We start from the raw sequence: 21,461 nt of genomic DNA, 5'->3' as shown, positions 1-21,461 counted from the left end.
AAAAAATTGCCCAACAAATCTTCAAATTTGCCCCTTTCACCTTGAAACTATGCCCTCTAGTATTTGGTCTTTCCATCCTGGGGAAAAAGGTTCTGATCATCTACCCTAACTGTGCCTCAATTTCACATACTTCTTTCAGGTCTCCCCGTACCCTCCGACCTTCCAGAGAAAACAATTCAAGACTGTCCAACCTCTCCCTTAGCTAATACCCCCTAATCCAAACATTTCTGATGAACCTCCTCTGCACCCTTTCCAAAGACTCCACGTCCTCCCTGTAATGGGCCGATCAGAATTCTACGCAATACTCTGACTGTGGCTTGAACAAAGTCCTATATAGCTGCATTATGACTTCCTGACATACTCAACACTCTGACTTACGAAAACAAGCCAACCATTTGCCTTCTTTACTACTCTATTTCTTATGTTGCCGCTTTCAGTGAGTTATGGACTTGGACCCTAAGATCCCTCTGTATATAAACAGTGTTAAGGGTTTTGCCATTAATTGTATATTTTTCTCCTTACATTTGACCTCCCAAAGTGCATCACCACACACTTGCTGGGATTAACTCCACCTGCCATTTCCTTAGCAAATCTATATCCTGCTGTATAGCTTGATAGCCTTCCTCACAGTCCAGCAATCTGGGTGTTATCTGCAAACTTACTAACCAACATGTCAATAGGTTAAAGGGTGCAGAGAGGATTTAAGAGGATGGTGCCAGGATTCGAGGACCTGAGCTTGAACAGGGGACCTAAGATTGGGCAAGCTAGAAGTTTATTTCTTGGAGTGAGGGGTGACTATATAGAAGTGTATAAAATCACGAGGGGAATAGATAAATAATAATAATAATGGATAGGATTTATATAGCGCCTTTCTAATACTCAAGGCGCTTTACATCGCATTATTCATTCACTCCTCAGTCACACTCGGTGGTGGTAAGCTACTTCTGTAGCCACAGCTGCCCTGGGGCAGACTGACGGAAGCGTGGCTGCCAATCTGCGCCTACGGCCCCTCCGACCACCACCAATCACTCACACACATTCACACACAAGATAGAGTGAATGCACACGGATTGGGGAATCAGGAACTAGAGGGCTTTGCTTAAGGTGAGAGGGAAAAGACTTAATAGAAACCATGGGGTAACCTTTCCACGCAGAGGGTGGTGGGTATATGGAACAAGCTGCCAGAGGGGATAGATGTGGTAGATACAATGACAATTAAGTAATTTGGGCAGGTACATGGATAGGGAAGATTTCGAGGGATATGGGGCAAACACTGGCAAATGGGACTGGAATGAATGAGTTAGACCAAAACGACCCGTATGTCTCTATTGTAAGTGTACATATGGATTAAGTTGGTGTAAAATATGTGGGTATTTTTTAAACAAGTTGAAATGCCCTCTGGAATCAATTATTCAGGTTGATATCAAAACAATCTGAAGCTGAGTCGTGTAAACCAGATGGAGATATTTCTAGGTGGGCCCATGCTTTGTTTCTTGAAATTTCATACCAATATTATAAAAGGTGTTGACAGTCTTGTGTTGTGGCTGATATGGCCTCTGTTTCCATTTATTCCCTTTGTCAGAAGCTATGTGCTGCTAACATGGTGGCCTATTCACTAGAATTGGGTGGATTTTGATGTGTTTAAAATCAGCGAGGGCATTAACGCCATAACTGATACGTGTGTATTTGTCAATTCAGGTTTGCTATGCTCTTTAAAATAATATCGGTCTTCCTAGTTGGTTCACCCTGAGCTTTGAGTAATTGCTTCCCTCAGGGTTGTTCACTTGTCTCAGTTGCCCTAAGCTCAGCAAAATTCAACACAAGGACTTGGCCAGATGGCTCATCTTTGGAAGGTGTCTTGATCCACATCTCCGATCTAGATGGATCTTCTGAGCTGAAACCTTGCTTTGTCGAGGAAGTTGTTGTTTGCATCTGGCAGGATTCTCTCTGCACTCATCTGTTTTGTCCAATACCAGCACTTCAGATGCAGCAATGAACTAGTCATCTCTCGTTGACCACTCAATTACTGCTGACCTTGAGTAATTGTTTGGCAGTCAAAAATTGCAATACCAAAGGACAAATCTGTGAAAGAAAGATATCACCTGTGGGTGGGAGAGGGGGAACATATTGCCTGAGAAAGGCACTCTCTTGTGCACTCCCATTTAAGCTAAAACATCTTGTCTTGGGCCAATCTAATTGCAACTGATGTCTAGTTTCCCTGTAGCACCTTTTCTCTCTTTCTACTTGCTTTTGTGCACAATCTAGTTTGAGTGTTCCTAATATCCCGAATGTACAAGTTTGACTATTTACTTGGTTCTGATGAAAGGAGATCGACCTGACCTGTTGACTGTTTCTTTCTTGTCAGATGCTGCCTAACCTGCTGCCTGTGTGAAGAAGGGACTCAACCAAAAACGTCACCTATTCCTTTTTTCCCTTGAAAAGCTGTATGCCCCGCTGAGTTACTCCAGCTTTTTGACTATCTTCAGTTTAAACCAGCACCTGCAGTCCCTTCCGCCATCTTTCACCGGACTCTGAAGTTTTTTTGCATGCGCTAGATGTCACAATCTCCCATTTGTTAGGTTGGGTTCATTCATTTGCTCATATAAATGTTTTTTATGTGGATTTGAATAGGTGTATTGCTAAAGAATGGTCTATGTGTTACAATAAAGACAAAAGTGTTCTTTAAGTGAGTAACATTTTTGAATTTCGCAATTATACCAGGGAAAGAAATCTTTGGGCCATTTTTGCTCATCATGTTTAGGTTTAGTTTTATTGCAATTGTCATATTTAGAGGTACAGTGAACAGCTTTGTCAGATAAGGCAATAAAGTCAAACTCAAGTACAATAGGTAGAGCAAAGGGGAAGATACCGAGTGCAGAATATAGTTCTCAGCATTGTAGCGCACCAGTTCCAGAGGAGAGGTTTAGGTTTATTATTGTCATGTATTCTGAGGTACAGTGAAAAGTTTTATTTTTCATGCTATGCAAATATCAAATAATACTATACGGTATACGAATCAATTCAAACTCGAGTGCAGTAGATGGAGCAGAGGGGAAGATGCACAATGCAGAGTATAGTTCTCAGCATTGTAGTGCACCAATTCCATAGACAGTCCAATGTCCACAATCGGGCAGTACTCTAGCTTATGGAAGGACTGTTCAGAAGCCTGATAACAGAGGGGAAGAAGCTGTTCTTTGTGGTTTGCACATTCAAGATTCTGTATCTTCTGCTGGACGGAAGCAGGGAGAAGGAATGGCAAGGTGATGAGACAAGTCTTTGATTAAGTTGACTGCTTTTTCTGAGGCAGTGTGAAGTGCAAAGTCCCAATGGTGGGGTATCTGGTCTGTGTGATGGACTGGACTACATCAACAACTCTCTGTAATTTCATGCAGTCGTGGGCGGAGTTGTTCCCAAACCAACCTGTGATGCAACACGACAGTATGCTTTTTATGGTGCATTGCAGACATGCTTAGTTTCCAGTCTCCTCATGAAGTAGAGGCTTTGGTGTGCTGCCTTGGCTGTTGCATCATTGTTGGCTTACAGCAAAGCCCAATGTCTGCAATGGGGTCGAGGTGAATCAGACAGTACCGTAGCTTATGGAAGTACTGTTCAGAAGCCTGATAACAGAAGGGAAGAAAGACTTGAGATTCTGCTTAATAATCCCCAAAATAGCTGGGATGTTCTTCTTGCCATGATGAAACAGCAGTTTTGAATTTGAAAAAAGGAATTTGCTACTGCGATCATTTTGGTAGCTCGAGTGGACTTGTAAATATAGTTGAGGTACGCCTCCAACTTTAACTGATCTCTAAGGCTGCAAGGCCTGTGAAGATGGACAAGCTGGTTTTGAAGTATGAAGAGGCCTAACAAGTGGGTTGATACTCATTTTCTTCAAAGGTCAGGAAGTTTCCTGACATCTTTGACATGGAGTAAAGTTTGGCTGCAATATTTTAGACCAAGGATATAAAAAGTTTGGATGAGCCTGGCAGCTTATCACTTTACAGCATCACGTTTACTTGTTGAATAGTCTTGAGTAGCAGAATTGATGTTAGCGACCAGGTTGTGAAGACTTTAAATGGTGTAATTTAAAGAAACAATCTTTCTTACACACTAAGACCAGTGAACTTACCCTTTTAAGTAGCTTCTGAATGAATTCAATCTTGTTTTGAATAAATTTGGTATGAGGATCACAACAAAGCTATTTTTGTTTGTAAGCCATAGTCTATCACAGATTGCAAATTCTGCATGTGGAATTTGCAAGCTTGTTCTGCATTGGCCTCCTAATTCTTTGCCTTGGTCCTCCATCTCCCCTGTAAGGTATTGTAAATAGTTTATTCTTCAGGCACTTAGTGATCAAATGATCCGTGTCTAAATATACTGTTCCTGGGCTGTTTAGGAGCTGAAATGCAAGGACTGGATGGAAACCTTTGCAGAGATAGCATCAACTAAAACATGTGTACTAATTTCTAGTCTCACCTCTTGAGGTCATTGCTTGTTTAATTGCCTTGGTTATTGTTTTTAAGGTGGCTTTTGCATTCAGGTTCTTAAACCAATCTTCTCAAGACTGGATTACTGTTGAACATGCTCAATGAAAATAAGTCTAAATATTCTTAACAAATATCTTGCTTTAGAAACATAGAAATTAGGTGCAGGAGTAGGCCATTCGGCCCTTCGAGCCTGCACCGCACTTTCTTTTTACAGCATAGTAAACACAACTGACCGCAATCCTTTTCAGTAAATTGTTGTAAAAATATTTTCACACAGGCCTGCATTTGATTTCAAGGCCAATGGTAGGTCGCTTAGCCTGTCAAAGCTGGTACAGCAGTTGACATTAGGACACCATGGGAATGAATAATCGATGTACAGCTTAAATGCTACATCCTACAGTCCACACATGTACACAATAAATATACGTTCACAGTTGTAAGTCTGTTTACTGTGTGCATGAAGTTGAACGGTTAAATATAATGCTTGAGCTAAACAGTTGTGCTCGAGATATGGCACTTAATGCAAAGGGCTTTTGGTTTGCACAGTGAGTGAAGCTTAAGCTGGAGTTTGTCAGCCCTTTGAGCTGGGAAAGTACCCGTTTCTGGTTACTGTGAAGTGATCTGCGTAGTGCTTCTGTCTGTTCATGATTGATGACAATTTTTTATTTTGCTAATATTCCATCAATTTCATTCCCAAAGTCTCACTGGGTTACAAAATGCGTTGATGTTTTTTGAACTGGAACAGAATCTTTGATGGAACACAATTGTCCTAACTGATATCCTAATAAGTGTTGAGCAATTTCTAACCATTTTGTCAGGTTTTTTTTATAGGGACCAAAGCACAGTGAACTACCTTCTTCCTCATTCACCTATTCACAGTAAACTTCAGGCTAGTCTCAAGTGATTTAAATTCTCAGAATTTTCTCTCCACTTCAAAAATGTTAATCTTGAAACAAAAGTGATTCCCACCTCCAATGCTGCAGTGTTGTTCTGCACCAATAAAAGATCAGTTGTGTATTTTTTCTCCAGTATGCAATATTTAGCTTGTTGGTTCTGTATTATGGGTGGCTGTGAGTACATTTCCTGTCAACATTTCAGATTTGGGATGGTTTTTGCATTGCTTTTGATTGGAGTCAAAATGTGTGTTGAGATGTATAATTTCAACAGAAGCAATGAAAGGAACGTCCACATCAAGCTTATCTTTCAAGTCAAGATTTTTTTTCTTAGCAATCTTCAAATGTCTGCTGATTTTGATGAAAGGCAACCATCAGTGGGGAGTCTCCCTGTGAAGAATTGATCTGAACTGATCCTTGAAGACAAGATGACTTTTGCTCTTTTTTTTAAATGAAGTTGCAAGAACTGTTTCTTGATCTTCAGACTGACCTCGGAGACAAACATAGGTTAAGATTGGATTGGAAGCAGACCTTATTTGCCTTCTTCCAAAAACCATCTCTCTCTGCATGTTTTGTAGAGTAATCCGGCTCTGAAGATCCCATTCCCACATGGTATCCACACACATCTACAGTTGTTCTGACGCTATTTAGTGATAAGAAGACTGATGATAGAAGAGATTTCATATCCTTCTGCTATCATTGAACTAACTGGAACTTGGATCCAATCTGTCTTGGCTGACAAACATTTTAGCTTTGCCTTGGCAATAATGCTATTATTAATTTAATCACTATATATCAGTGGATATAATCGTGAAGCCTGCTATTGTGATAACCCATCATTCTATTAATGTGGCTTAGTTCCTTCCATTTATCTTTATGGAGCTCTTGCTTGTATTGTTTGATACCGCAGACAAGAATGCTGGTTATCTCACTGTGCATATGCACACATGAAGAATTCCTGATTTGTCAAATTTCACTTTTATTTTTTACAAACCTGCAATTTCTTCTACATTTTTGTTTCAACTATTTGTTCAGTGCCCTTTGGAACGCTTTACAATTGGATCTGTTTCCATCATTCCTGACTGCAGCAACTTTTTAGTGGATTGCAGCAACTTTTTTAGCTAGTGTTTTTGGGCCACTGGAAAAGGATCCTCGTTGTTCTGTCAAAAATTCATGATCCTTGAATACAAGAGTTGAATTTTCCCAAACCCTTGACCTCAGTTGCTGTGAAGCAAACAAGTTCAGAATCTCCAGTTTATACGTACGTGACATCCTGCAACTTCAGTTGCACGTTAACTGTTATTTGGATTAAGCAAGGGGCTTAGCTGCTGGGGCCTGACCCATGATTTATAAAGCTTTATATTCTGCCTGCAAGGGCAGACTTCTGGTATCATTCAATGGCGTGCTTAGCTTGGTCCTGCAATCTTCAAGAGTTTGTGTACATCAATCCCTGGAAGAAGAGTTTTGACCCAAAACATCACCTAGTCCTTTTCTCCAGAGATGGTGTCTGACCCACTGAGTTACTCCAGCTTTTTGTGTCTATAATCCCTGGCTGTCCTAAAACCTCTTTAAAGATTATTCCATTTCATTTATATTCTCTGTGGCAACACCAGTCGGAATTAGCAAGTTGATCTTTCAGACCATCAGCAGGCGAAGAGAAGATTTATTTTTCCAGGCGTCTCTTTACCATGAAGAGCTTTCTTGTTGGCTGTGGTTCTGGGGAACCTTTGCTCCTGATTGAGGCTGCAGAGGGCAGAATGCTGTGAGAAATGTCAACACAACCCAAAACTGCTTCCAATTGAAAGTTTCCCTTCAAATCAGTAACCGTTTGGATGTCAAGACTGAATCTCAGAATAAGAAATGTAATGATAATAAAGTTAACGTAAATGCCAAGAAGAGGAGACTTCAAGAAGTTTGTGGTGACTTTTTAAATCCCAGGATAAAGAATATTGATTTTAGTGTTTGTCTTTAGGCGAATTTATTCACTGCATTATGGAGCTGCTGCATTTTTAGAGCCAAAGAGATGAAATTCCAAAGGCATTGCTCCTCGGGGCCCTCAGTTTTGAGCGTCTTCATGACCCTCTGCAGCCGGATGACTACGTCCTTTAAATGCGAGTTGAATAAATTCCTGAAAGAAGTCAACGTGCAAGATAAAATCCATACCGCCTCTAATCATCGCATCGTGCATGAAGCAAACCAATTATAAACCTGATCTTGTGTTCATCAAAATCAATATTCTCCCTGCGTGACATCAACTTTGCATTCCTCGACCTATTGAAACTCAATATCTTGCCCCTTGGCTACACAGTTGCTGCCTTTGAAGTGTAGGTAGTTTGTACTTGAATCTTGAATAGTAACGGTTGAACTGGAAGACCTTAATGTTTGAACAGTTGCTCTGCTTCTTGACAGCAGACAGTTTCCTTGCAGACTAGACGGATGGAAAGGCTGTCTGATATTATAAAGGAGACCCTGGTCATCTGGGTGTAGATTGACCGTTTGTCGTCTTTTGGTCATAGAATATGGTACACCGGGGGACCAGGCCCTTCGGCCCGCAGTGTCAGTGTCGAACATGATGCCAAGTTAAACTAATCTCATCTCATCTGTCCTGCGTATCCATGTAGAGAAGCTGCCTGACATGCTGAGTTACAGCACTTTTGTTCTTTTTTTTTGTAAGACAGCATCTGCAGTTCCTTGTATTTGCCTATCTAGAAGCCTTTTAAATGCGACTCTTACATCTGCCTCCGTCTCCCTTGGCATCACATGCCAGGCCTCATCCACTTGGCATAACAAATACAGTGATTTATTTAAACAGCTACCGAGTACAACTATCAGTCTGAAGAAGGGTCTCGACCTGAAACATCACCTATTCCTTTTCTCCAGAGATGCTGCCTGACCCTCTGAGTTACTCCAGCTTTTTGTGTCTACTTCTCAGAACATCCATATTATTGACTTGGAGTTCAAATAGGCTGCTCAGAAAAAAAGGTTTGTCGAAAACATTGAGCTTAGAGTTCCAATCTTTCTCAAGAAACCGATCCTGCTTTTACTTGGACCAGCTCACAACAAAACTTTGATTGCACATTTGTTTTTTGGATGGAAATACAAGACTTCTTGGAATAGTCACAGTATGTACATTCACAGTTGACCAAGTGTCTGAAGCCATGTTATGATTTTAATTTTGACCAATGAGTTAGTTCTGTCCAGCACCACATTTCTAATAGTCCTGAAGCACACTCCTGAAGCAAGATGATGGGTAAATGAATGAGGAATAAAGTAAGAACTGTCTTTCATTGTGTTTTTATCCATTCCTTGAATGTCTTATCCTCCACATATCTCACGTATGCCCTCTTATCCAATTTTCTAATTCCCATTTGGAATGTGTTGAAAGTTTATTAAATTATCGCAAAATTGTTTTATTTTGCTGTGTAAGCATCACCTATCCCGCAGGCTGTGTGCATCGATAAAAGAACCACAGACCGATGAGCTGCCATGGTCTTTATAAAGCCTAAGAGTGGGCAAAGATCCCATGAGAGACATCAGTGAGGTTAGATGGGCCTGCCTTGAGGTATGTGGAGGATAAAAAAGGATGTGAGAGAGAGAGAGAGAGAGAGGTAGGTAATCTTGCTTTAACCAGCTTTCCTTGCAAGCTCCTATAAATTGGTATTAATATGCATTATGCCCATATTTTCTTTCCTTTGTTTGTCCAACTACTAACTGAGCCAGTCTGATACCAAACACTCTTCCTGCAGGAAAGATGAGTCTTTCTGTGCCTTTTTGTCATCAAAATCAGTCTTTCAATGTACAGGAAGTTTTGGAATGTTAATCATAGATTTGAGGTCCAGACAACTGATCCCTGGAGCCCCTTGTTGATCAAAACTAATATTTACACAAAAAAACGATGAGCAAGTTTTTGTTGGAGATTATTGAGCAAAATAATCTTGCTGAGCAAAAGGTTTTAGTAAGTGGCCCAGATTTCACCGTGGAAGGTGTCAACCCCCTCTCCCGATGCACATTTGCTATAGGCTTCACAATCAGCAGGCCAAGGAAGCAGGGATGTGCTTACCCAGAGAGGAAAGTCAAGAGTGCTCCCAACCAATTCCCGGGTAATGAATGTCCTTTTTGTTTTGATCAGAAGTAACGTAAAAAGTGTTCCAGCAACCTACTTCACTAACTGTCTTGCTATGCCAGCTTATAAAATTTCCTGAAGTTTCAGAAGCCCACGTTGCTGCTTTATGCTCCTTCCCACATCTTTCCACCCACCCATCTCTTTCCAAGAGATAAATAATTTTTTTTTTGTTCTGAAGGAAAGGATATGATGTGGATCATAGCAAGAGAAACCCTACTTTGTTTCGGAAGGAAATGCAGGATTTAATTTGGTCTAATTTTATCCGAGCTTTGAGTTAGCCAGGGTGTTGGTGTTGAGATGGCACACTAAAGCATCAGTTTTTGACAGGGTCTTCATAAAAGCTCTGTGCTGCAAACAACTGTCTCTAGCTGCTCTGATCTGAACATGCAGCAAGTGAGTTTGGCCATTCAAAGTTAAGCTGTTTTTTCTTTTCTCCCTAACCCCTGCACCCAGGGATTCTTGGCAGTAATACTGAATAAACTAGGGTCGAATGCTCCCTCCATCTCTGCATATGGCTGCAGAAAGGTGGGAGCGAAGGTTTCTTCCATTTCGCTGGGCTGTGAAAGGGTATAAAATGGTCTTCATAAAATTCTCCAAATGATTATTGAATTCCTTAACTTCACGATGTGGCATGTTCTCTGCAGTCTAGCCCTGAGATCAGGACAGGGGGTTTGGTGACGAGAGTTTGGTGGAAAGGGAGAGTTTAGATTTGGGTGCACGAGGGCACAGAGGAGGCTGGCGAGTGCCGTGCATTGCAGCTAATCGCTGCCACACCAGGCCTTGAGATCTCATCATGCTGTTGATTGGATGCGAAACAAAATAATAAATGTTCTATTCCCCAGCACTGTCCTCCCTCCTGTTCAAACAAAAACAAAAGACTTGCTGCAGTGTGCAACTTGGTATAAATGTAAGTTTTCTTTCCGCCCGGCAGTGCACGAATGGTCACTTGATGTGTGCAGGCTGCTTCATTCACCTGCTGGCTGATGCCAGGCTGAAGGAGGAGCAGGCCACCTGCCCGAACTGCCGCTGCGAGATCAGCAAGAGCCTGTGCTGCAGGAACCTGGCCGTGGAAAAGGCGGTGAGCGAGCTTCCAAGCGAGTGCGGCTTCTGCCTGAAGCAGTTCCCACGCTCCATTCTCGAGAGGCACCAGAAGGAGGACTGCCAGGACAGGTAATGCACTTAAAGTCAGAACCAGGCAGCTCGTGGCCCCCCTGGCCAACCTGGTTTTTATTCAGTGCACAGGGTGGCAGAAACATGGCCATGCACAAGCGGGCTTGGGGATCGTTAATAAACAAGTATAAAAGTCGCTTGGTTCTATCCCTGGTTTGTTTGTACATTGACCAGATGAGTCCTAGCCCATGGGAGGCCGTGAGTCACACACCACCAGGAATTCTGAGACCTCTTAAAGCAGCATCTGTTTCTGCTACCCTTGTGTTACTATTTTTTTTTAATATAGCTCTGGCCTCTTCCAAATAGGTTATTGATTTTTTTAAATCCAATGATTTTTAGAGATTAAAAACTCGCAAATATGCTCAGAAATCCAATGCCTTTTCAAGCTGACGGAGCTGGGGGCAGGGAAGGACATCATATAAGGCTTGTTTAAAACGCTGCAAGGTTAGGATGACAACAAGGATAACTAGTAGCACATATCCACTGCAATCCATTCAATACCAACATCTCAAGGATCAATTGATGTAAAACAGGAGTTGTAGAATCACATTTATTACTTTTATTACTTCCAAGTAAAGATTATTCTTTTCATTTGCAAGTATAACTTCCCTTCCCGTTCTTGCCATCTTGTGCGCCCTCCAAGGTTTCGAGGGTTGCCTGTGTTTTAAAAATATTTTTCAGACCTCCAGCACTGTTAGATGCAGTGATTGGGTACTAGCTCCCCCTGTACATCACATGGCTTTAGGGTTTAGGCCCTACCATCGAAACCAAGAACTCTCTGTATAAATCCTGCATTCTGTAAAGCATACCAATTCCTACAGTTTGTCAGTGGCTGTAGCAGCTGCATTTGTAAATAAAGCAATTACCCCAGGGACAAGGACTGGGAATTAAATAGTTTAAGAATAGATTTGAAAGTATAGTGCACTTTTTTTCTCTGGCCACTTCCAGTGCTGATTTGTAACCACATTAAATATGCATGTTGGCATCCTTGCGTGACTTCTCCCTTTGTGAGCCGCCCTGAGCAAGCACCTTGCTTTGGCAGACTTGAATCTTGCCGTTTCTTGACAGGGTGAAGTGATTGTATAAATTACCTCTCTTGAGCTCTTCCCCAGTCAAATTACTGATGCTCTGGATTTCTAACCCACATTAGCTTGCAGCCGGCACCTTCATGCCCAACTATAGTAATAGCAATGGAACTGCAGGCTTGACAGACAAGAGAAGGGATGTAACAGCAACAAACAAGGATTCTCAGTATCCATATTATTTTTCCAATTTTACATTGTGTGATGACCTTGCTTAATAAAACTGCACACAACAGGATTCCCATGGCAGAAGACCATTAACTGTTCTCTCATTTTAACTTGATGTAAAGACTTTTAGCGAGTCCAGTCCTTAATTCCCACTTCCGCCAGCAGCTCTGTATGAGGTAAAACGTCTGTCCCGCTGAGTTACTCCAGCATTTTGTGTCTATATTCTGCATTAACTTCCTTACTTGGATGAAGATGAACAAATACTACCTTGTTCACTCTACTTCTCTTTCCACGTCTTAAGAATGGATTTGGAGAAGGCTCTTTTCTCCACCTGCTGTTTGTGGGAGTTTTATGATTTTGAAGTTCCGTAGACCTTACGATTAATGAGACTTCCTTCAAAGCCGGTGGATGATTTTAACCATTTTGTGCTGGGGCACAAATTGGAGACTTGTTTTGTCCCCTCACTGCTTACAACTGACATGTCTGTTTACATTTTATTTTGAAGTCATTGTCAGTGGCTTCATTCTCTAGACGAATTCGCATGATTCTTTGTCAGATTTGAAGTTTCTCATTTCTGACTAATGTCCTTCCTTTATCATCGCTGTAAACTAGTTTGTTTTTGTACTTTGTCTGAAGGAATGCGAATTGACCATGTCCAGCAGAGTCGTCTTAGTCTTATGTTGTTGCCGGTTCTTTTAAGAAGATAATCTTCTAGCTGTACACCAAGTATGAAATCAGCTTAACATGGGAATAGGCATCCCCCCCAGGCTGTAAATGGGCATTCAGTATATTTTGCTTGGGCAGCTTACAACCCAGCAGGATGAATATAGACTTCTCTAACTTCAAGTAATCCTAGCTTTCCCTTTCTCCATCCCTCCCCCATCCTAGTTCCCCGACCAGTCTGACTGTCCTCCTGATTACATTTTATCACTGTGCTTCGTTGTCACCTACCCCTAGCTAAAAATGATCTATTCTACATTTTCCTTGTACTTTGTCCCCTTTGATGTCTCGTTTTCACACCTTACCCTTCCATATCTCTGTGTCTCCTCACCCCTGATTCTAGGTCTGAAGAAGGGTCTTGACCAGAAACATCACCCAGTCCTTTAATCCAGAAATGCAGCCTGTCCCGCTGAGTTACTCCAGCATTTTGTGTCTATTCTGCATTTCTTCCTTACTTGGATGAAGATGAACAAATACCACCTTGTTCAGTATTTGAGTGTTAGTTGCTTTAAAAGTACTTGACCAAGCTGCACAGGTGGTGAAGTGCCTTCATTTTCCTGTTGAATGTTAGAGATGGAAGAGGAGAGAGAAACTGGAATGTGTTAGGGAGTCCTGGCCCAAAACGTCACATATCTGTGTTCTCCAAAGATGCTGCCTGACCCGCTGAGTTACTCCAGTACTGTCTTGTTTTGTAAACCAGCATTTGCAGTTCCTCGTTTCAGGAATGTGTTATGATCATCCCTGATCACTTTCCTCGATCAATGAAAGTCCTTGACTGACGGATTGTGCACTTATCAACATTCTCCAAGGACCTAATCAGTCGTGACTTTATCTGTACTCCAGTGCCTATTTCTTTTGGCTCTTGATGTCTTTGTTGGGTGAGAACATTGATGAAATGAAACGTGCTCCTCCTAAACCTCAACATTTGCCTATTCTGTTCCCCACAGTGCGGCTCAGCTCTCCAGCTCATCCACCATTGCTCTAACCTTAGGTTCCGAGTTTGCCCCTAGTTTGACATTATTGCTTCCACACGGAAAGAAAACCGAAGATGTTTGGTTTCTTCAGTGCTACAATGCTCCTTCCTAGTAAGAGGGTGTTGAAACAATGATGGAGTTGACCAACTTGTACTGATGTCTGCAGCAAACACATATGGAAAACATAAGTGGTGAGCTTTGGGAACCTCTCAGTAATGCTCTAACGCAGCTGACATCCCAGGACCTGATGTTTCTAATTTTGTATAACATCATTGGCAACTGGCCGGCGTTCCATTACTTTTGCTTGGTGCTGTGCTGGCCACTATTCCTTTCTGGATATTTAATTTGCTGCTCTAGTCTAAAGCCAAATCTCAAGGTCTGAAGAAGGGTCGAGACCTGAAATGTCAACCTATTCCTTCTCTCCAGTGACGCTGAGTTACTCCAGCTTTTTGTGTCTTATCTTCGGGTTTAAACAGCATCTGCAGTTTCTTCCTACTCATTGTCACACATCCATTTTGTTCCCCTCCCTTGTTTCCTGAGGAATTCTGATTCTCAAGAAGATATCTGTTTGAAGACATCACAAGCTTTAACCCACGTGGTCTATCGGTCCCACCATTGTCTCTGCAGTAGGCTACCAAATTGACAGATAAATGTGGATAGGCCCCTTGAGCAAGCAGCATATTGGTGCCCCGAAAGATTCTGCAGGTTGTGCAAGTTTTGCCATGCATCATGTTAGTGCCAAAATCCTGCAAAAACAAAGGCTGAGAGAACCATTTGGTTAATTATATCAAGAAAAAATTTACAATCCACCCCAAATGCTAGATCTCTGCTGCCAACGGTCTAAGTCCCATGCGGCATTTCTTCATCTTTTTTTAATTACTCGAATATTCAGTCTTACAAACTTTGCTGAGTCCTGATGGTTCTGAAGTCGTCCCCATTTGCTTTCTTGTCCCCCACTGGTTGGTTTAGATTTATCATTGCCACGTGAACCAAGATACGGTGAAAAGCTTTTGTTTTGCATGCTATCCAAACAGATCATGTGATACTATATAAAAATACAATGATCCCCACCAGTACAATAGGTGGGGTGCCGCAAGGCTCGGTGCTGGGACCCCAGTTATTTACAATGTTTATTAACGATTTAGACAAGGGAATTAAATGTGACGTATCAAGTTTGCGCATGCCACAAAGCTGGGTGGCAGTGTGAGCTGCGAGGAGGATGCTATGAAGCTGCAGGGTGACTTGGATAGGATGGGCGAACGGGCAGATGTATGGCAGATGCAGTATAATGTGGATAAATGTGAGGTTATCTATTTTGGTGGCAAGAACAGGAAGGCGGATTATTATATGAATGGTGTCAGATTAGGAAAAGGGGAGGTGCAACGAGACCTGGTTGTGCTTGTACATCAGTCACTGAATGGAAGCATGCAGGTACAGCGGGCAGTGAAGAAAGCTAATGGCATGTTGGCCTTCATTGCGAGAGGATTTGAGTTTAGGAGCAAGGAGGTCCTACTGCAGTTGTACAAGGCCCTGGTGACACCACACGTGGAGTATTGTGCAATTTTGGTCTCCTAATTTGAGGAAGGACATTATTGCTATTGAGGGAGTGCAGTGTAGGTTCACCAGGTTAATTCCCGGGATAGCGGGACTGACATATGAAGAAAGAATGGGTCAACTGGGCTTGTATTCACTGGTATTTAGAAGGTTGAGAGGGGATCTTATAGAAACATATACAATTCTTAAAGGATTGGACAGGCTAGATGCAGGAAAAATGTTTCCAATGTTGGGGGAGTCCAGAACCAGGGGTCGCATTTTAAGAATAAGGGGTAGGCCATTTAGGACTGAGATGAGGAAAAACATCTTCACCCAGAGAGTTGTGAATCTGTGGAATTTTCTACCACAGAAGGCTGTGAAGGCCAATTCACTGGATGTTTTCAAGAGAGATTTAGCTCTTGGGGCTAAAGGAATCAAGGGATATGGGGGAAAAGGCAGGAATGGGATACTGATTTTATATGATCAGACTCCAAAGGCCGAATGGCCTACTCCTGCACCTATTTTTTATCATTCAATGTTTCTAAAAGGGTAAATAAAGAATGTGAAATATTTTTCTCAATATTGGAATAACAGGTTGGGACACGTGGTTATGTTGGCTGCTTTCCCGAGGCAGTGTGAAGAGTAGATGGTGGGGAGTCTGGTCTGTGTGATGGACTGGGCTGCATCCACAACACTCTGCAATTTCTTACGGCCTTGGGCAAGGGAGCCAGGGAACAAACAGTAAACAAATAGTTCTAGGATGGGAGGATGTTGGAGAGAGAATATTTGGAGCTGACAAAATGATTTGTATTTTAGTAATTAATGTGAGGAAATGCATGGACACTCAGTGAAATTCTGGTGATAGATATGTTAAGCTCTGGGCTCAGCAGGCCTGCACGGTTCAAGGATAAATAGAGACATTTTCTTCTGGGGAAGTCTAAGCAAAATGAGTGCTCAGCCTTTTATTGGTTTTGGTTCATTATTGTCACGTGTACCAAGATGCTGTGCAAAGCTGCTTTTGCATGCTATTCAGTCACTTCATACTATGCATGGGTACAATGAAGTTGTACACAAATGCAACAGGTAGTGCAGAGAGAAGAATACCAGAGTGCAGATTATAGTGCTACGATTGTAGCATTATTGATAGAGGAAAAAAGTCCAAGGTCTGCAATGATGTAAGCTGGAAGATCGGGACTGCACCTTAGCTTATGGAAGGACCATTCAGTAGTCTATTAGCAGCGGGGAAGAAGCTGTTCCTGAATCTGGTGGCCTGTACTTTCAAGCTTTTATATATCCTGTCTGATGAGAGAAGAGGGAATGAACCAGGGTGTGAGTGGCTGCTTTCCCGAGGCAGTGTGAAGTGAAGATGGAGTGGATGGTGGGGAGTCTGGTCTGTGTGACGGACTGAGCTACACCCACAACTCTCTGCAATTTATTGCGGTCTTGGGCAGAGCTGTTGGCAAAACAAGCTGTGATGCATCCCGATAGGATACTTTCCCCTGTGCATCTGTAGAAGTTGGTAAAAGTTGCTGGTGCCGAATTTCCTCAGCAATTTTCTGAGGAAGTAGAGGCATCGGTGTGCTTTCTTGGCTGTAGCTTCAATGTGGCTATTATATTTTCCAATGATATCAGGACATTTCTTCACAACAGTAATGTGAGCTGGGGCAACTGACTGCTTACAACTGAGAGCGGTGCAATTTTATTAGGTAAAACTGTTGAAGGAGAGGATTAACATAGAGATAAACAGTGATTCCGACTTGAGGGGCTCCTGTTTGCTTCATTTGGCCTTATTCGGTCTGTGCCTGGATGAAGGGATCAGCAATTGTGGTTTACAGTGAGGATTTGGGGGTTTGGTTGGGAAAACAAATTGGTTATCCACAACTTGAGTAGCAGGTTAAGTGGGGCATCCAAGGTTACAGGAAGAAGGCAGGAAAATGGGGTTGAAAGGGGAAAAATGGACAAGCTGATAGAATGGTGGGGTAGACTCGGTCAAATGGCCCAATTCTGCTTCTTTTTTTCCTTATGGTTTTATAGCCTAGACAGCAAGCCTGAAGAAGTATATCTATTGTGTGTGGGGGCATTTTGGGAAGGTAGAGTTGGTAGTTGTTCTTACAGAAACTGAACCCACAACTATAACAGAAGCAGTACAGTGACAAATGCAAATACAGATGCATGTATGAAAGTGTTAACTACATGGCATTCACCGGGTTTGCACTAAATAGTACTGACAAATAGTCATCCCAGTTGGAACGCACGTATTAGCAGAAGTTGGCCTCTCTGCCCCCTGAACCTGCTCTGCTATAGTAGAAGGCTTGATCTGATTGTAGCCTTAACTCATTGTCATACACCTGCAGTAACCTGTCATCTCCTTGCTTGTCAAAATTCATTCTACACCTCTCAAAGATATTCAAAGACTCTGGTTTTCTCTGGAATGTCAGAAGTTCAGTTCAGTGCAGGGGCGACCTGAAAGAAGTACATACAATTATGAGAGGTATAAGGTCATAAATGATAGGAGCAGAATTAGGCCATTTAGCCCATCTCTACTCCGTCATTCAACCACGACTCTCCCTCCGAACATCATTCTCCTGCCTTCTCCCTATAACCCCTGGACACCCATACTAATCACGAATCTATCTATCTCGTTAAAATATTTATTGGCTTCCACGACCTTCTGTGGCAATGCATTCCATCGATTCTCCACCCTCTGACTAAATAAATTCATCCTCATCTTCCTAGAGGAATATCCTTTAATTTTGAGGCTATGACTCTGGTCCTAGACTCTCCCACTAGTGGAAACATAGAAAGGGTGGACAGTCAGAACCTTTTTTCACGAGGGTGGAAATATCAAGAACTAGAGAGTATAGCATTACGGTGAGAGGGGCGAAGTTTAAATGAGATGTGTGGGGCAGGTTTGTTTTACACAGAGTGGTGGGTGCCAGGAATGTGCTGCCGGGGGGAGGGGGTGGAGGCAGATACAATAATGACATTTAAGGGACTTTCAGATAGTAACATGGATGTACAGGGAATGAAGGGGTACGGATCACGTGCAGGCAGAGGGGATTAGATTAACCTGGCATCATGTTTGACATGGGCACTGTTCCTGTTCTGTTCTGTGTGTAGAAAGCAACAATTGGGAATAAATGATTCTCAGACTGGGATGCTGTAATCAGTTGAGTTTCCACAGGGTTTGGAAACTGTTCACAATCGCTACCAAATGTCATTTATTCCAAGTTTGATGCTAAAAACTAGAAGGAATTGTGAAAAAGGGGGAGGATGTAAAGAGGCTTCAAGGGGATATACAAAGCTGTGTGTGAGTAGGAACATGGCAGTTGCAATATAATGCGCGTATAGCAATATGTTTTAATGGGCAGAGATTGGGTAGTGATATTTAGGTGTCACTGAGAGCCAACATTCAGCTGCAGCGAGTGATTAAAAAGGCAAATGGTATGATCTTCATTACAAGCAAATATTAGTACAGGGAATAAAGATCTTTGTGCAATAATGTAGGGACTTGGTGAGAAGCATCTTGAATACGTATACATTGTTGGTCTATACCTCAATTACGAGATGCATATGGAGTTGAGGTAGTGCAGTGAAGATGACAAGATTGCAGGTCTGCTGAACGGGTAGGCTAAATCTGTATTCTCTTGAGTTGAGAGGACAGTAGACCTCTGAAAGTTGCAAAGCTTGACAGGTTGGACACAGGGAGTGTGTCCACTGCCGAGAAGTGTAGAACCAGGGGTCACGGTCTCAGTATAACGGGCAGGCTGTTTAAGACTGCGGTGATATATTTCTTCACAGTAACCAGTGAATCTTTACAAATCTGTCCTAGATAAAGTCCAAGTTCAAGGAGACTCGGTCACCCAGTTCATTCCAAACAGATCAATAGGTTTCTGCTTATTAATGAAATCGAGGGATGGGAATGACATTGTGGCAGAAGATCAGCCATATTCGACCAATGGTGGAGCCGGATTGGGGAACCACATGCATGAGGGGTTAGGAGCGATAGATGAGTCATGATTGAACGGCGGAGGAGACTTGATGGGCTGAATGGCCTAATAATGCTCCCATCACTTAGGACTTTATAACCTACCTTTATGCCATGTGAACATTTTGCAATCATGCCTTTGGTGTCTTCATCCAGATCATTAATATGACGTGTCTTAAAACAGCAGTTGAAGCTCTGGTCCTGACCCACGTGACACAGAGCTCATCACAACTTGCCAAGCAGAGACCCATTTATGCCTAGAAATTCCTGTTAGCCAACCAATTTTCCATTAATTCCAATATCTACACCATGAGCATTTTATTTTCTACAAAAATCTTTGATTCCACATTTCAAATTCTTTGAGAGACTAGGCATAATATCCACTGGTATTCCCTTTATCCAGAGTGTGTAACTTCAAAGAACTGGAGGAAGGGTAATTTGAAGAAACGTTGCTTTTCATTTGATATCCAACGTGTGGGCAGCACAGTGGGCATCTCGGGTTGCTGCCTCACAGCGCCAGAGACTCTGATTCGATCCTGACTGGGTGCTGTCTGCATGGAGTTTGCACGTTCTCCCTGTAACCGCGTGGCTTCCTTTGGATGCTCTGCTTTCCTCCCACATCCCAAAGACGACGTACAGGCTTGTAGGTTAATTAGCCTCTGTAAAAGTTCAAGTTCGTGTACACTAGTATTAGGATAGAACTAGTGTACAGATGATCAGTGCAGACTCTGGGCCAAAGGACCTTTGTCCAGTTATATCACTAAAGCAAAATCTAAAACCATGCAGAGGCAGTGCCAGCCTTCAACGCGTTCATGTTTCTGAGATGAAATGTGATCTCCCGGCCTTCCAAGTGGGAGCTGGCAAGTACAGAAGAGCTGAGAGTGCTGGGAAGTAGCGTGGTCAGCATCCTACGTCAGCATGGAACATTCCCACACCATGTAAATCCCCTGCATTCATTACTCTGTCCATTCAGTGCTTTGGATATTAAATGCCTGTTTCTCGCTGCTTGGTCTGCGTCCGCATTCCCTTCCCGAGTCCCCTGCACTTCTGTGGTTCTAGTGCTGAAGTCTCAACAGCTTGCGTTTACCTGTTGATCCACCAGTGATCTGGCTCAGTTGTGCATTCAAAATCCACCCCACTGGCTCAAATGCAAGTGTTCACTGACACTGCCACATGGTTTTTGAGAGTGCTGGCACATTGTATAAGATTGGATCCTGGCTGTTTGTCAGTTAAGCAAAAATAATCTCATGGCGCTATTTTCATCTAAAAATTAGGATGATTCCTTCAGGTTCTGGCCAGTGTTCATTCCTGTTCAACCTCACTAAAATAAATTAACTGGCCTTTTACCACTCTTTTTATCGTAGATGATAATGTCTGGTATTGAGGTCAAGAACCTCAGGAAGTAGAGAGCTGTACAACCAAAGGGCCTGTCCCACTTACGCAACTTTTTCGGCGACTGCCGGCACCTGTCATAGGTTGCCGAAAATTTTCAACATGTTGAAAATTCAACGACGACCAGAAAGACGCTACGACTCTTTGGGTGACTGAGGAGACTACTCACAACCATACAGGCGACACCCTGGAGACATGTGAAGCCTATATGGTCGTGAGTAGTCGCCCAAAGAGTCGTACCTTTTTCTGGTCACCGCTGGATTTTCAACATGTTGAAATATTTCGGAGACCTGCTGTGTCTATGACGGGTGCCGGCAAGTCGCCGATAAAAATCGCGTAAGTGGGACAGGCCCATAAGGAAATCATTTTTTCTAATTTAACTTGAGCTCTTTTTCCATCCCCAAACCTCACACACCATTTCTCATTTAATTCAGAACTGCCTCACTTTAATTCTCCCACAACTTGTTCAATTACTTTCCATGGGGTGGGTTTTTTTTTAACCTACTACTGAGTACTTTTTATATTAATTCTTACATTAGTAGGCCCTGGAAAGACCAGCAGTTTGTTACCTGTTCCCCTGTTGCCCATTTTGTGAACTACAGGGAAGTAGTTGGCATTAAATTGTATTTCACTGGGCAGTTAAAAGTCAGCCACATTGATCTAGATTTGTGCACCAACCAAACCGGTTAAAGGTGGCAAGTTCCTGTTCCTAAAGGACATTGAAGGAATGTATGTTCATGCAGTCCAACAGTTTTACGGTCACTTGTGCTGACTCCAGTCTCGTATCCAGCCCTTTTATTTTGTAGATTAAAAAAAGTACAGGTACTCTCGGTTTACCAAGGTACAGTGAAAAGCTTTGTTATCCAAACAGATCAGATATACCATACATAAATACAATCAAGTCAAACTCGAGTATAATAGGTGGAGCAAGAGT

The 21,461-nt window shown here is 42.4% G+C and overlaps 1 protein-coding gene across 1 annotated transcript in view; it reads left to right on the top strand.

Annotated features, from left to right (window-relative positions):
• Positions 1 to 21,461, top strand: part of cyhr1 (cysteine and histidine rich 1) — a 121,453-nt gene that overhangs the window by 52,949 nt on the left and 47,043 nt on the right. The window contains exon 2 of the mRNA XM_033041886.1: positions 10,432 to 10,670. Coding sequence (XP_032897777.1) covers positions 10,432 to 10,670 — 239 coding nt within the window. The remainder of the gene's footprint in view (positions 1 to 10,431; positions 10,671 to 21,461) is intronic.

Source organism: Amblyraja radiata, chromosome 2 (assembly GCF_010909765.2).
Source record: "Amblyraja radiata isolate CabotCenter1 chromosome 2, sAmbRad1.1.pri, whole genome shotgun sequence".
Classification (NCBI taxonomy): Eukaryota; Metazoa; Chordata; class Chondrichthyes; order Rajiformes; family Rajidae; genus Amblyraja; species Amblyraja radiata.
The sequence above is the reverse complement of the archived record's forward strand: the minus strand, read 5'-3'. Positions and strand labels throughout refer to the sequence as shown.